This window comes from Balaenoptera borealis (genome assembly GCF_965194805.1).
Source record: "Balaenoptera borealis genome assembly, chromosome: 20".
NCBI classification, from domain to species: Eukaryota; Metazoa; Chordata; class Mammalia; order Artiodactyla; family Balaenopteridae; genus Balaenoptera; species Balaenoptera borealis.
In genome coordinates, this window is record NC_138879.1 from 49,529,004 (window position 1) to 49,543,466 (window position 14,463).

General features: G+C 56.0%; 1 protein-coding gene across 6 annotated transcripts in view; it reads right to left on the bottom strand.

Annotated features, from left to right (window-relative positions):
• CAMKK1 (calcium/calmodulin dependent protein kinase kinase 1) overlaps positions 1–14,463 on the bottom strand; it is a 28,744-nt gene that overhangs the window by 11,948 nt on the left and 2,333 nt on the right. For 2 of the 6 annotated variants that reach the window (XR_014238158.1, XM_082370695.1), the window contains exons 2-10: positions 13,399–13,574; positions 8,405–8,806; positions 7,455–7,502; positions 6,569–6,622; positions 5,972–6,023; positions 5,586–5,719; positions 5,112–5,148; positions 4,229–4,250; positions 2,891–2,979 (exon numbers count right to left, since the gene is read on the bottom strand). Coding sequence is in view for 5 of the 6 variants with exons in the window: in XM_082370695.1 (XP_082226821.1) it covers positions 2,891–2,979; positions 4,229–4,250; positions 5,112–5,148; positions 5,586–5,719; positions 5,972–6,023; positions 6,569–6,622; positions 7,455–7,502; positions 8,405–8,806; positions 13,399–13,521 (961 nt within the window). In the remaining variant the exon portion in view is untranslated. Of the gene's footprint in view, positions 1–2,890; positions 2,980–4,228; positions 4,251–5,111; positions 5,149–5,585; positions 5,720–5,971; positions 6,024–6,568; positions 6,623–7,454; positions 7,503–8,404; positions 8,807–8,919; positions 9,043–13,398; positions 13,575–14,463 lie in introns of those variants that run through there. The other 4 variants (XM_082370699.1, XM_082370698.1, XM_082370697.1 and 1 more) reach the window with 3 other exon arrangements.

Here is a 14,463-nt window from a genome sequence, read left to right on the forward strand (position 1 = left end):
TGTCTACAGGCTTGAAGCCCATCAAAATCTTTCCCCAGTTCCATCCCCCCACCCAGCCTGTCACAGCTGTCCCTGTTCCTCGGACTGAGGGTGGGATTGTGGGGTATCCTGCAGAGGTACCGCCTCAGCCCTAGGGACTCTGGGCTGATGCAGTTTTGGAGAGGGAGGGCACCCCAGGCCTTGGGACTGCCGGGATGAATGTGGCCGGGGTAAGGGTCTGCCCTCTCTAGTAGGCTGAGCGCCCACCCTGCTTCCTGGGTCCAGCACTGCCGGGAAGAGACGGGCAGCTCAGGCTGAGACGGCCAGGGATGTCCCAGCAGAGAAAAGGCACTGACCTCATCCCACAGCCATCCACTTATGGGCTCCCTGCTCAACAAATACGGTCCCCTGGACCAACAGACCGCAGGATGTTGGAGAGGAGGGAAGATGGAATGGGAAGGAGGGAAGGGGAGGGGGAAGGAGAAGGAGAGGAAGGCTGGGGGCAGAGGGAGTGAGCATCATATATTAATAAGAATAACAACAGGACCCATGGCCCTATAGCGATTGCCTCCTATGTGCCAGGTACACACAAAGCATTTGACACACACCCATCAGAACACAGAGGCTCAGGAGGCTGTGTATTTGACCATGGAAAGTGGGCTCAGATTCTTATCTCAAACCCTGGCATCTCACTTGAACTCCCAGCTCTTTATCCACATGGATATCCCATAGACATCTCAACATATACCTCAGTATTTGTCAATCACATATTTAATTGAGAACTTGATTTCTCTTGTCTGCAACCCCCGCCCCCCCCCCGGCCCCCCTCCCCCCCGCCTAAACACACACACATACCACCACCGCCAAACAAACAGAACAGAAAAGCTCTGCTCCTCTTCTAGTCTTTCCCATTCAGTTAATGGCCATATTATCAGCTGCTCAGGCCAAAAATCTCAACTGCTCTCTCCTTCAGACCCCACATCCAATTCAGCAGCAAGTTCTAAGGACTGGACCTGTGAGATATATTCCAGATCCGACTGCTTCTCCTACCTGCATGGCTGCACTTGCCCCGTCTGTAAGAATCAGGCCTGAGCCTCCCCGACCACAGGGCCTTCCCAGGGCAGCCTCAGCTCTCCCTTCCGGGGGCCAGAATCACAAGGCGGGTCTTCAGCACCGGGTGCCACCATTTGTCTGCCTGTCCAGTCCCTGGTGCTGACCGGATCACTCCAGAAAGCCCTTCATCATGGTTAGCTGGGTCTTGATGAGGCTTTACCCAAGAGCCAGATGGGATTAGCTTGTTTTTTCTGCTTTTTTGTTTTGTTTTTTTTTGCAGGGAGAGAGGATGGGAGACAACAGGCCCAGGACAAGAAGTGGGTGGAAGCCGAGCTGGTATAGGGTTGTGTCTGCTGCCGACCACACCAGGGTGAAATGCTCCCTTCTCACACCTCTAGGCCCTTGTTAGGACTTTCTGCAAAGCCCTCCCCTCTCTGTGCCTCAGTTTCCCCATAGGTACAAAGACAGCATTAAAATGAAGGCACTGGAGTGGCTCAAATGAGATAAAGACAGTCACTGCAGGTCAAACCTCAGCTGGTCCTCACCTGTCCCCCTAGGGAGAGAATATGCTTCTGATAAACCAAGCTGAGATTTCAGAGGGATGGGCTGTGCCCCACTCCCCAAACCAGGCCAGAACCCTAGGTGTCTGCGGGCCCTCTTCTCCCCATGACCAGTTAGTCACCCAATGCTGCCCACCCCACCTCGTTCACATATGCTCCCCGCTGCCACTGCCCTAATCCAGGCCTCACCATCTGTCAGTTGGGCTGTAGAACCAGCCTCCTCCCTGACCAGCTGGTGGCCTCTTGCCCTCCATCCAGCCACCATATGCTGCCAGACAGAGCTTTCCAAGACGTAAATCCTATCACTCCCCTCCCCTGCTCGAAGCCCTCAGGGGCTCACAAGGCTGACAGGATGAAGTCATGAAAGTCCTCTATGGAGGCATTCCCAGCCCTCACGTGCAGCCTGGACAGTGTTTACAGCACCGCCTTTCCCTAACCCTGGCTCCCAGGTTGGACTTAACCAAATTGAACTTCTCCCAGTCTCAAATAGTACTCCCCTCTGTGCCGCTGTCATGCAGTTCTCTCCGCCTGGTGTACTCCCTCCCACCATGCCTCAAACTACCCAACGAACTCCTACTCATCTTTCAGGACCCTGCTCATAAGTGGCCTCCTCCAGGAAGCCACCCCTGGTCCCTTAGTGCTCTGACAGCCCCTGTGCCTCCCCAGCCTTGGCAGGCACTGCTTAGGTTCCCGCCCCTCCCACTAGGCTGCAAGATCCTTGAGATCACTTCTGGGTCTTTGGCATCTACACGCCCCCAGCTGGCACTTAGTAGGTACTCGTAAATGGATAAATGAATGAATAAATGAATTCCACAGATGATAGAGGCTAAACTAACATCCTCCCTTCTGAGCTCTCATCACCTTAGGGCCCCTCACAGTAAACCGACTCTGCTACCACCCACTGGCCCCATGCCAGGACAGACTCTTCCTCAAGCCGCTGGACATAAATTCCTTCCCACAGCTCTCGAGGCCCAGTGGAGAGGCTAAGCTTGGCTAAGAATTCAGCAGAGGTGAGATACACGCTGAACATCCAAGGCGCAGGCCGACGCGGTGACGACCAGGCGCCGAGAAGGACCTGGCGCATGCCCAGTGAAGTCTGCCGCCACCCTACCTGTTCAGGAAGTTTCGGCCCCGCTCACACGCCCATTTCCCCACCCCCAACTAAAGATGATTGGTAGATCAGCACTGATTGACAGGAACTGCTCAGAGCCTGCTCAGCCTGGGCTCCGTCTCCTCTTGTGTCCCCTCCACTCCCCCCGGGTCTCCAGCCCCAGGGGGGCAGGCAGCCCCTCACTCACAGTACTCAAGACCCAGGATGATATCCCTCAGGTAGAGACGAGCTTGCTCCTCGGGGAAGGGCTTGTCGCAGGGCACTTCCATGACCGGCCTATGGGGAGGGCGGGGAGGAGGGATGTTTAGCCGGAATCAGGATGAGTAAAGGCAGATGTCAGGTGGAGGGGAACAGGGGCTGGGCCGTACAGACCCCTCGGGACCTTTTGGGAGCCCTCTATGCTCGAACGGGTCCCTAAAACCCAAGATAGTAGCTTCTTCTCCCATATAATGAAAATTTGAAAACACGCATAGACGCAAATATCCCTTTTCAATGACTACAATTTCAAATTAGCTTTATCTTAATTTCTGATTGGCTTGGTATTCCTTCTTCTAAGTACTTAATTATCTATAATCAAACAGTTGTGAAGATGACATTTAGGGCAGTGTTTTCAAACTGTAGGTCCAGGACCAAGAAGGTCATGAAATCAATTCAGTGGATGCCTACTGCTTTTTTTTTTTTTTTTTTCCTAATGAAGTAGAATATATCAGAGTCTATCACATGTAATACACTGTTTTATAAAACTTTGGTTTCAATTACAGATATGGATGGCAATGTAAAACTTGTATTTCTTACTTTTAAGGGAGGTCAAAAATGCTGGAAGCCCCTGAGTCTTAAAAGGACACCACTCCCTGCCCCTTCCCCAAATTGGTCTTTAGGTAGCCTCCCAGGCAGAGAGACAAGTCACAGCCTGTATTCAAGGCCTTGGCAGTTAGGGCCCCCAGTCCACCCAGCCCCGTGCCCTTTACTGCATGTCTGCTGTTCTGCACATACCCTGAGAAGGTCAGACAAGGCAAACATGAGTTACAACCCTAGATTTCATCAGTGACTTGCTGTGTGACTTTGGGCAAGCCACTTACCCTCTCTGAACCTCAGCTTCCCTTCTTGTAAATGGGAGTGAATGGGGTCCCAGCCACCCAACTCACAAACTTGTAAAACTGAAAGAACTCTTTGTGATTTGAATACAGATGAGAGTTGAGTTCCATCTCTATACTTTTGCTGGAGAAATATTCCTTTCTTCTCCCTCTTCTCCATCAAAATCTTCTTTCCAGTTCTTCAAGGCCTGGCTCGAAACCCACGCCCTCTTCCTGAGGCCTCCCTGGCTATTCCAGTCTCACTGACCCCACCGGCCTTCAAAGAATCATCCTCTTGGTCTCTCGTTCTGCCCCCACTTCCCAACCCAGACCACAGCTCCCTAAGGACAGAGCCTGGACCTCTTTTTTTCACTAGAGTAGCTGACCCCAGGACTAGGGATACAGGGAGGGAAAGGAAGACTTGACCTGCCTGATCGGGATGGGGAACTCACCCCTTTCTCAGGAGGTCAAACACTGAAAGAAAAGAGAAGAAAAGAAGAGTAGGTAAGGTGCAGCCAGGCTGAAAAAACAGCCGATGCCAAGGTTCCTCCCTGTTCTGGAGGGTGGGAGAGGGGGCAGGCATCCAGGCATACTTGAGGGAGGGATAGGACAGGGGTCCCAGGGTATCAGAGGAAGTAAATGAGAGTGGGTCGACTATGGACCTGCCTCACTAGATTCTCAGGTGCCGAGTGAGGACCATCAACATAGACCCCTTTTATAGGGGGGAAACTGAACCTCAGAGAAGGGGCAGGAGTTTTCCCACAGGTCATAGCAGATAGGCAGATAGGAGAGGGAGTGGAGGCTAAAGACTTGGCCTCTGATTCCTAAGCCAGTGTTCCTTCTGGCCCATTCCCTGAGAGCCGCTAAGCCCAGCCCTGAATCAGGCACCAAGGACTTAAGTAATAACAACTGCATACTATTACTAATAATAGCTAATGTGTCTTGTATATAATAACTCATTTACTTCTCACATCAACACTATGAGGTAGATACCATTATTATCCCCATTTTACAGGTGAGGAAACTGAGGCACAGAGTTATCAGATGGAGTCTGGGAACCCACATCACATAGCCTACTTCCTGTATCTATCTGATCCACCATCTCTCCGATCAGTGGAGTGGGGGCTTGGGAATATTTGTTGAATCTAACTGGATATTCTGAGCCTGGCTCAGCAGGGCTGGGCAAGAGAATCTGGTCCTTGAGAACATGTATTTCCTCCCTGCCCCCAGGAGGTCAGTGCGTTGCACATGGCCCATCTGAACGTCAAGTGTGTCCCCGGGGAGCACTCAGACCCACCGGGGTAAGCTGCTTTGGGGATGAGCTGGGTCACTCACCTAAATAGAGATTGTCCTCAGCTGGGTCATCCAGGACCTGGTGAGAGGGAGCAGACATGAGGGTGAGTCTTGGGGAGTTATGGGGTGGGCATCCCAGGCTTCCTCATCCTCACCAGCCCCAGGACCCGTAGTGTGCTCCGCAGCCACCCTGGACGATGGAGCAGGAACTATGCAGGCACCAGGCAGATGAGGCCTCAGAAATCACTGGCCCTGACCTGGGTTCACCACACGGCACCCAGCCCCTCTTCCCCTCCTGCCTCCCTCACTTCTTGCCTCTGGGGCAGCTCGTCCCCCTCCATGAGAACTTGAGAACATCCCAGACCAGCCTGAACTGACCCCAGAAGCCTCCCGGCAGTCCCCACCCCAATTCTGGCCCTGCCTTTGGCATATTTCCCTCAGCAGGACCCCTGGGTCCGTGCCAAGCGCCCCCTGCACCAGAGGCTACTCCACAGGCCTCACTGACTCACCACCTACCTCGATCAGCTTGACCACATTCACATGGTCCAGCTTCTTCAGGATGGCAATCTCCTGGTACACCCGCTCCAGGGGCAGCAGCTGCTTGGCTGGTCCTCCCTGGGCAGCCTGGGACCCTCTAGGGGGAGGGCGACCTGTGACCAGGAAGGGGGGTCCAGCCAGTTGCAGAAGGCTGGGCTTCACCACGGCCCTGTGACCAGCCTCAGGCAAGAATCTTGCAAGACCATGGCCTTGGCCTCAACCCCCCAAGCACAGTCCCACCACCAGGCCTTTGCTCACGCTCTCCCTGTCTATCCCCAGTCGTAACAAAAACCAGCCTCCGAGGTCTCCTCCTCCTATGCCCCCAGGCCAGGAGCTCCCAAGCCCAGGACCGGACAGATACGTACGTGGAAAGCCATACTGCTTCAGTAACTTCTTCTTGGAAAGAACTTTCATCGCCTGAGGAGGGAGGGGCAGACATGTCACTTGTGTGAAGCCACCAGGGGTTAGAACAGGCTGGTTACATGTGGACTGAGGTCCAGAAAGGCACACGAGCATCTGCCACTGGCACTGAGGCTATGGACTGGCTGCAGTTATGCTGGGATAGGAGGTAGCCATACCTGAACCTAGGCCTTACCCCTATTCCCCCCAACAAGCCTTTCTAGAGCTCTCCCCTTGGAGGCATCCAGCCTCTGCTTGCATATTCCCAGGGTCAAGAAGCTCATTCAGAGAATTCCCTGGTGGTCCAATGGTTAAGAATCTGCCTTCCGACGCAGGGGACGTGGGTTCGATCCTTGGTCAGAGAACTAAGATCCCACATGCCGCAGGGCAATGAAGCCCACGCACCACAACTAAAGAGCCTGCATGCCGCAACTAGAGGGACCTCACTCCGTTCACAGGCAGCCTTGTCCTCTGTCTTAGCCCAGCTTCTGCCCACCCCCCAGCCTCCTAGGGCCCAGCTCCTAGGGCCCAGCCTCCTAGGGCCCAGCTATCCCCAGACTCACATAGTGCCTGTCTTCACTTTCGTTGTAGGCCAGCCTCACCACGCCGTAGGCACCCTGCAGATAGACACAGGTCAGCCCCCACTGGACAGGACAGCCTCCCCCAGGACTAGCCCAGGAGAAGGAGAGCCTGAACGGCTCCAGGCCCCTCCTCCCGCTTCCCATCTCCACCCCTGCCACCAGTGGGCATAAATTTCAGGCGGGCAGGGAGAGGGCTCCTATGCCCTGGTCACTGCCCCTGCCGGGCTCAACACAGCTCTATGCCTTCCCCAGTCCCTTCCATCAAAAACTCTGGGGAGGGGACTTCCTTGGTGGCGCAGTGGTTAAGAATCCGCCTGCCAATGCAGGGGACACAGGTTCGAGCGCTTGTCTGGGAAGATCCCACATGCCGCGGAGCAACTAAGCCCATGTGCCACAACTACTGAGCCTGCGCTCTAGAGCCCGCGAGCCACAACTACTGAGTCCATGTGCCACAGCTACTGAAGCCCACGCGCCTAGAGCCCGTGTTCCACATTAAGAGAAACCACCGCAATGAGAAGCCCGTGCACCACGACGAAGAGTAGCCCCCGCTCACCACAACTAGAGAAAGCCCGTGCACAGCATCGAAGACCCAACACAGCCAAAAACAAATAAATAAATAAATTTATAAAAAAACAAAAAACAAAAAAACTCTGGGGAGTCAGGAATCAGGAGTCATCTCCCACCCCCCACCCCAGGTGTTTCCTATAGAGGACAAAACTTTCCTCATTTCCAGGCTAGGACCTTCTTGGCCCAGCCTCACATTCCCAGAGGAGGAGAGGGGATTTTGCCAAGCAGAGGATCTGGACAGGCTGCCTCCGCAAATCCCCCAGACAAGTTCTCACTGCTCCTGGCCTGCCCCCAGGCCTACCTTGCCAATCTCACTCTGCAGCTTGTACTGGTTCAGCTGCACACAGTCCTGGTGGGGGAAAGAGAGAGGACATCAGGTAAAGCTTGATCCAGAAGCAGCACTGCTCCCACTCCAGGAGCACGTCCAGGGCCCCATCCTGGCCCCAGGCCCCTTGCTCCCAGACCCTGGGTCTCACCAACCTTTCAAGTTTACATAGGCAAGTGAGGTGGTGCCAATGCCAAAAGTGATGCCGAAAGTGACAAGGAGACTTGGACAATGTTTGAAAACATGAATGATGAACCACGCCTATGCTTTGCTCCCTAGGAAGTGGTGGAAAAAATGCACTGATTCCTACCTGGATGCTGGGGGCTGGGAGACCCTGATGGGAGAAACCCATGAGCAAGTATTTCCAGAAGCAGCTGAATGAGGAGACTGCATGGACAAGAAAGATGAGGAGAGCCTTGGGGACAGGAGACCAGAGCCCTGGCTCAGGCGTGAAAAGCTCAGCTTCTGAAGCCTGTAGATTGCTCGTACTTGGGTTCCCTTTCAGATCTAAGTGGCAAGGACGGAGCCCAGAGGCTGGTAGCATGCTGGCAGCTTCTGAGTCAGAGCAGACTCTAAGAGGCAGGATTAGAGGTGGAAGGCTCAAGCTGGGGAAGACTTGGGGGACAGGAGGACGCACTGTCTATCTTCAAATCTCTAAGAGGACTTCTTGGGGGAAGAAGGGAGGGACCTATTTCCTAGGCCTGGACTGGGGGTGGGAATGGTGAGACTTACAGGAGGCAGCAATTGGCTCAGATGAAGTTCCCCTGGGTGGGAAGAGACCAGGTAGTGAGGTAGTGAGCTCCTCAGCTCTGGGGGTACGCAAACCAAAGGCTAGACAGCTGTGTGGCAGGGATAGGAACTGCAAAGGGTCTTCACTGAGGACTACTGAAAAGCTCGTGGGCACCCCCTAGCTCTGCCCCACCAACCTCTGCGTCCGAGATGGCCACGTGGTGGGACTCGATGGTGGGCCTGCGCCACGCCCGTGGGGAGATGTGGCTGGTAGGCCCTGTGGCGTAAGGCCCAGCCTGGGCCTCCAGGCAGCTCCCCGCTGGCCGTTCCTGCAGGGAGAACTTCCTAGCCGAGAGGCTGGGCCGGGCGGCGGGGCATCTTGAAGTACCGCCGGGGATCACGGAGGCAGCTCTGGCCCGTGATGGAGGGTCCACACAGTTCCTGGTGGGCTCTGGGCTGCCATCCATCTCCTCCAAGTGGGCCACATCCATGGCTGCCACTCGCTCCACCAACTCTGCCCGAGGGTCCTGGCAGCAGACCGCTGGGCCCCCCTCCATTGCCACAGTCAGGGGGTTCCTCTGTGCAGCCTTATTGGGAACCTGAGAAAAGAGGGCAGAGAAGCCGTCAATCCTGGCCACAGAGCAAGGAGGTCAGATTTCCAGGCCCTTCTTCCATCGTAGCCACAAACTGAGTCCCACCTCCATGTCTTTACCTGGCCTGTTCCCACTGCCTGGGTTGCCAGCATCCAAACTCAGGTCTCCCTACTAACTAAAGGAATTCCAGGAACTCATCTGGCTCTGCTGCACACCAGCCCTCTAGACCTCAGTGTCCGCATCTGTAAAACAGGCACAGTCACATCAGCCTTCCTGGCTTCACAGGGAAGCAGGGAGAATCTGATATTCTGGAGTCAGGACAGACAGACATGGGCAGAACACTGGAGGCCCAGCAGTACTGGGAGAAACAGAGCCCCAGGTCAGCTCAGGCCCCCATCCAGCAGACAGCCCAGTGACTCACAGCCCCACCCCCTGACAACAGAGCATTCCAATGCTGCTGCTGTTGCCGCCTGGAAGCTGAGCTGGGCTCCTGATTCTCCAGGCACCCCCCTCCACCCGTCACTGCTTCCAGGAAGACTTCCCTGGGTCTCCAGCCTCTCCCACCCGTCTCACTTCCTCCAGGAGACCTCTCCAGGGCCACAGGGCAAGTCTCCCATTGCTCCCTTCCCTGCCCTAGCAGAGCCGGCAACCCAGGACAGAGTCCTTTAGAGGAGGGGGCTGCTACTTTGGTGATTGTGAAGAGAGACTTCACTGCACTTATTTCTCCTGGTTTTTCCTTCCAGTTTATTCATGTGGCTAAAATTTTCCCCACATCTGTTCAGGCTGAGATGCTCCCCCTGGCCTGGCCTTATATCCACCCTGGCCCTATTGCAGTCTGAGCCCCCATCTAGGCTCCAGGCCAAGGACTAACTCCAGCTTGAACCCCAAACCAACCTTCAACATCCAGCCCCAGCCCTCACACTCGACTACAACTCTGGGCTGAACCCTGACCCAGGGCTGAACCCTGATACTCAGGCTGGGACTCCATTTCTGCCCCAGGCTGAGCACTGGCCCCACCCCACTCGATGCCCCTCCCCTTTCCTGGACCAGACTCCGCATCTTCTCAGGAAAAGGAAGTAAGTGGACTCCTGACCCTCTGCCCTTCCTGTCTGGTAGTAACTTGCGCTGTCACCACACAACAATTTTGAGAACATGGTCTCCGTTACACCCCTTATTCCCCCATCACCTTGCTTTGACAGATGTCAAGGAGGCAGGGTTCACTGGAGTCCACTGGCCACAGAGGAGCCTGGGCTGGGTTCCAGTCCTGCCTGCCAACCTACTGTGGGCCCTGGGCAGCTCCTTCCTGACTCTGAGCCTCAGTCTCCCCATCTGTACCACAGATGCAGGACCTTCCCAGATTCCTAGGGCCACAGCAAAACTTGGAGATGGATTGTGGGTAAGGGTGTGGTCCAGACCCCCTGTGCCTGGCACACAGTGTATTGTATGAGTGGAAGCCTGGTGGAGCTGATGTTGGCATGCGGAAAGGAAGGGAGAAGGGAATTTAGACTGGCAACAGGAAAAGACATGGACACTGGACCTAAAGGAGTGAGGGGAGTCGGGGTTGGTGAGGCTAGAGCATCAGGGAGGCCTCCCTGGAGGAGGTGAGAGTGGCAAGTAGGAGTAGAACATTGGGGAGGACTCTCTGAAGTAGGTGAGGAAGGGAGTAGGGCTGGAGCATCATGGAGGCCTCCTTGGAGGAGGTGGAATGGGATTAGAGCATCAGGGAGGCTTTGGGAACCAGATGGCTGCAAGAAGGAAGAAGCCAAGGCTAAAGGGAGCCCTACAAGCCTGGCCCACCCTGTAGGTGGCTCACCCTGCCGCCCCTCCCCCTCACTCTGTAGGCCCTTTTTCTCCCACCAGAATATAAACTCCACAGGTTAGGGCTCTTGTCTGCCTCGTCTCCATAAGATTACTGGCGTCAGCAGCAGTGCCTGGCACAGAGTAGCAGTAAATATTTTTTGAATGAATGAGTGGTTGCCATAGTGATCATTACAGTCCTGGCCCCATTAGACAGATGGAAAAGCAGAGAGGGGAGAGGAGACCCCAAGGAGCCTAAGCCCCAGCCCATGGCAGGGAACGAATGGCAGTGTGTGGAACTCCTGTCCTCTTGTCCACAGCAGTGACCGAGGGGACTGAGAGTCACCACAGGCAGAGGCCACAGGCTGCCCTAGCCCATCAAATTTGCATAAGATTTCCCTGAGGCTGTTACCCCAGCCACAGGCCATCCTCCTTCAACTCTCTTTCCCTCTTTTCTCAGATTGGGAAAGTAGGGCCCAGCAAGGGGCAGGGATGGGTCTGAGGTCACACAGCAGGTCAGGGCAGAGCCTTCCTGCTCCAGTTTGGGGCCCTGTTACCTGGTTGAGGACCCAGGCTCTGAAGCCAGGCTGCCAGGCTACGCTCCTTCCTGGCCATGTGCCCATGGGCAGGTGACTGCACTCTGCCTGGGTTTTCCCCATCTGCAGAATGAGGTTAACAGCAGTATCACCCGCCCGCGGGGCTGTGAAAAGGAGTGAACACCCTTCCCGGGCTCAGAACCAGCCCTGCCACTAACGAAGCCCCGTAAAACAGAGTTGTGCTGCTGTTGTTGTGATTGCCTGGGACACGCGGTGGCCCAGATGGATGCGCGGGCGGCACAAGACAGCTGTGAGGGCTGACGTCAGGCCCTCCGCCCTCCCTCCCGCCTGGATCAAATTCAGGTGACTAAGCACGTCTGTGCAGGAGGCGCCCCGGGGAGGCCCCAGGTTCCTGCCTCGTGTCCAGGCGACAGGGCCGTGTGTCTGCGTGAGAGAGTACGTGTGAGCAGGGCTGTAGGCTCGGGGTGACAGCGTGTGTGGGGGGTGGGGGGCGGGGGCGGCGGAACACACACAGGAGGGCATCTGCACGGAAACAAAAATCTATGGGTGTGGTCTATACTCGTGGATAAGTGTGTTCACGTGCATTGTGTGCCTTTAGGTCTTTGTGTATGTGTGCCCCAGAATGGGGGGTGGGGCCTGCGCCCCCGGGGGGCCATAGGAACCTGATCCCACAGAGTCACGTTTGAACTTCCCACATGGTCAACAGTCTACCAGCCTGGGGCTGCCTGCTGGGCTGGGCTGTGTGTCTTGGGCAGGACCCACCCCTCTCTGGAGGCTCACCCAGGGGGTCTCTCAAGGCCCTCCCTAAGCTGAGGCCTCCGTGCACACTACGTAGAAACTGACTCAGCAGGTGGCTGGGAGCCACATGGGCAAATAGAAGGACAGACAGGCTGGCACCCAGGCCCAGGGCAGAGCAAGGACTCCTATGGGCATGGGGAGCCTCCCAGGGACCAGCCTGGTCCGCAGCCGAGAATGGCCAGGCTCAGGCCCTCCCTCACTGAAAACTGCCACCCCAGTCTGTCCTCCCAGCCTGTGGCTGTGCTGTCTGGACAAATCACTGAACTTCTTGGAGCCTCAGCTTGCTCATCTGTGAATTGCACAGATAGCCACCATCGTGCTGCCTCCCAGGGCTATGGGAGGAAAGGCATGAGACTGTGAACGTTGAAGCGGATTGTGCCTGAGCGACGTGGAGCTGGGACGAGTCTGTGGCACAGCTACCGAGGGCGAGCCCTGATGTACATACAAAGCACAGCCCCACATCTGCCCCCGCTCCCAGGTGGCCTGGCGCATTACCCCCTCAGGCTTCTCCTCCCAGGCTGTGTCCCTCATCCGCAGGTGTCTGGCTATTCCCAAGGGATGCAGACCCAGGCTCCAGACCCTGCTTGGCCAGGCCTCCCCCTCAGGATGTGCCTCATCACCTGGGTCCCTCGGAGGAGGCCCAGCGCAGGACAGAGCAGGTGTATCCTGCTCTCATCCACGCTGGTTCAAGCAGCCCCTCCTGGGATGACTTCAGGGACTAGTCAGGCCGCACCCTGAGTTCTGGAAGGCTGCTGAGAACCTCAGGACAAGGTTGAGCAGGGGACCAGCTATCATCTAGGCAAGACAAGCTGTGGCCCTGGCTGGCAGAGGGCAGGCCAGAAGGGAAAGCTGTAAGGAGGTGGTCCAGTCACCCGGGCCAGACACAGAAAGTGGCCTTGACATCACTGGGCTGCCTCACAGGGGCCATGTTTATGCTCCTGACAAGTGTCTGGATGGCCCTGGCAACGGGTGGCCTCTGTGGCTCCCACCCCCACCCGGGATGACTCAGTCCCCTCGAGGGAGGCCCAGGCGTCTGGTGCCAAGTCATGCTCGAGGACGCCTGCTGTGACGACGCGCCCCGCCCCCCCATTCCCAGGGAGGCCCCAGGCACCGAGATGGGCTCTGTGCCTGATTCAGCACGGCAGCCCTCAGCACATCCTGAGCGCCCTTGGCTGATGGTCTCCAGGCCTCCCCCTCTCCCTCTGCCCCTCCGCATCCTCCATACCAGGTCTGCGCCTCCTCCCCTCCGTGTTCCCTGGCAGCTCGGTTCCAACGAGGCTCCAATTCAACTCAGCATTTCCCCGAGTCTGCTCTTCCTCCTCTGTCCCCATTGCTGAGACGAGTGCCCCCCCCCACCAGTTCTCCCAGCCCAGAAACCCAGGAGCCCTCCTTATCAGCCATCTTTTCCCTTTTGCCCATCCTTATCCCCCCTAATCCCACACTTACTCTCCACTCTGGCTGCAAGTCCCAAACTGCAGACTCTGTTCTGCTGCCAGGCCTTTGTCCAAGCTGTGCCTTCTGCCAGAACACACCTCCCTCTCCTTTGCTGCTGGAGGGCAGTTCAGACATCTCCTTCCTGATCTCCCCACTGCTGTGCTGGATGAGGTCACTGAGCCCAACTCCTTAAAAAGTCCAGACGCAGACCTCCACTTTCCTTCCCCCCTGTTTCCGCCACACAGGCCACCCGCCTCCAGGCTCACACCCCAACCCCACCACACCCCATCCTCCAGACCAGTTGCTAGAGGGAATATTCCTAACATGCAAATTTGGTCCCAGTTCTTCCAGACCTGGCCTTCCGGGATCTTGGAATCTGGAGGACAGAAGAGCAGGAGACCTAGACTCAGACTGGGGCTCACAGGCTGGGGGGCAGCCAGGGACACAGACTTCTGGGACGCAAACCCAGAGTCATTCATTCATGCGAGAAAAACTCATTGAGCACCTGCTGTATGTGCCCAGGCACTGTGCTAGGTGCCCGGAAATAAAGCAGCGAACCAAAAAGACCAAGTCCCTGCTCTGGTGAAGTCTAATTTCTAGTGGGGCAAGAAGCAACAAACAAGAAAGCCAGGAATTAGTAGACGGTATGTCAAACAGTACATGCTATGGAGAAGAAATACAATCGTGTCAGGGGAATCAAGAGTGAGGCACTGGGGGGTGCTATTTATACAGGGCAATCAGGAAAGGTCTTTCTGATGCAGGATTTGAGCAGAATCTGAAGGAAGTGAGGGAGCGAACAGTGTGGACATCTGGGGAGGGCATTTTAGGCACAGCAACCGCAAAGGCTGTGAGGTGAGACGGTGCTTGCGCTGTCTGAGGAACAGCAAGGAGGCTGATGTCACCAGAGTGGGGTGTCCACGTGTGAGAGGTACCTGATGGCAAGCAGAGTTACACCTGGATGACAAGGCCCAGTCATTCACTGTGCCTGGCCTCAGGGATGGCTTCCTGGAGGAGGTGGCATTTAAGCTCTTTCATGATTGCTGAGTATGGGTTTCAGAGGAGAGGATAGAAGTTCAC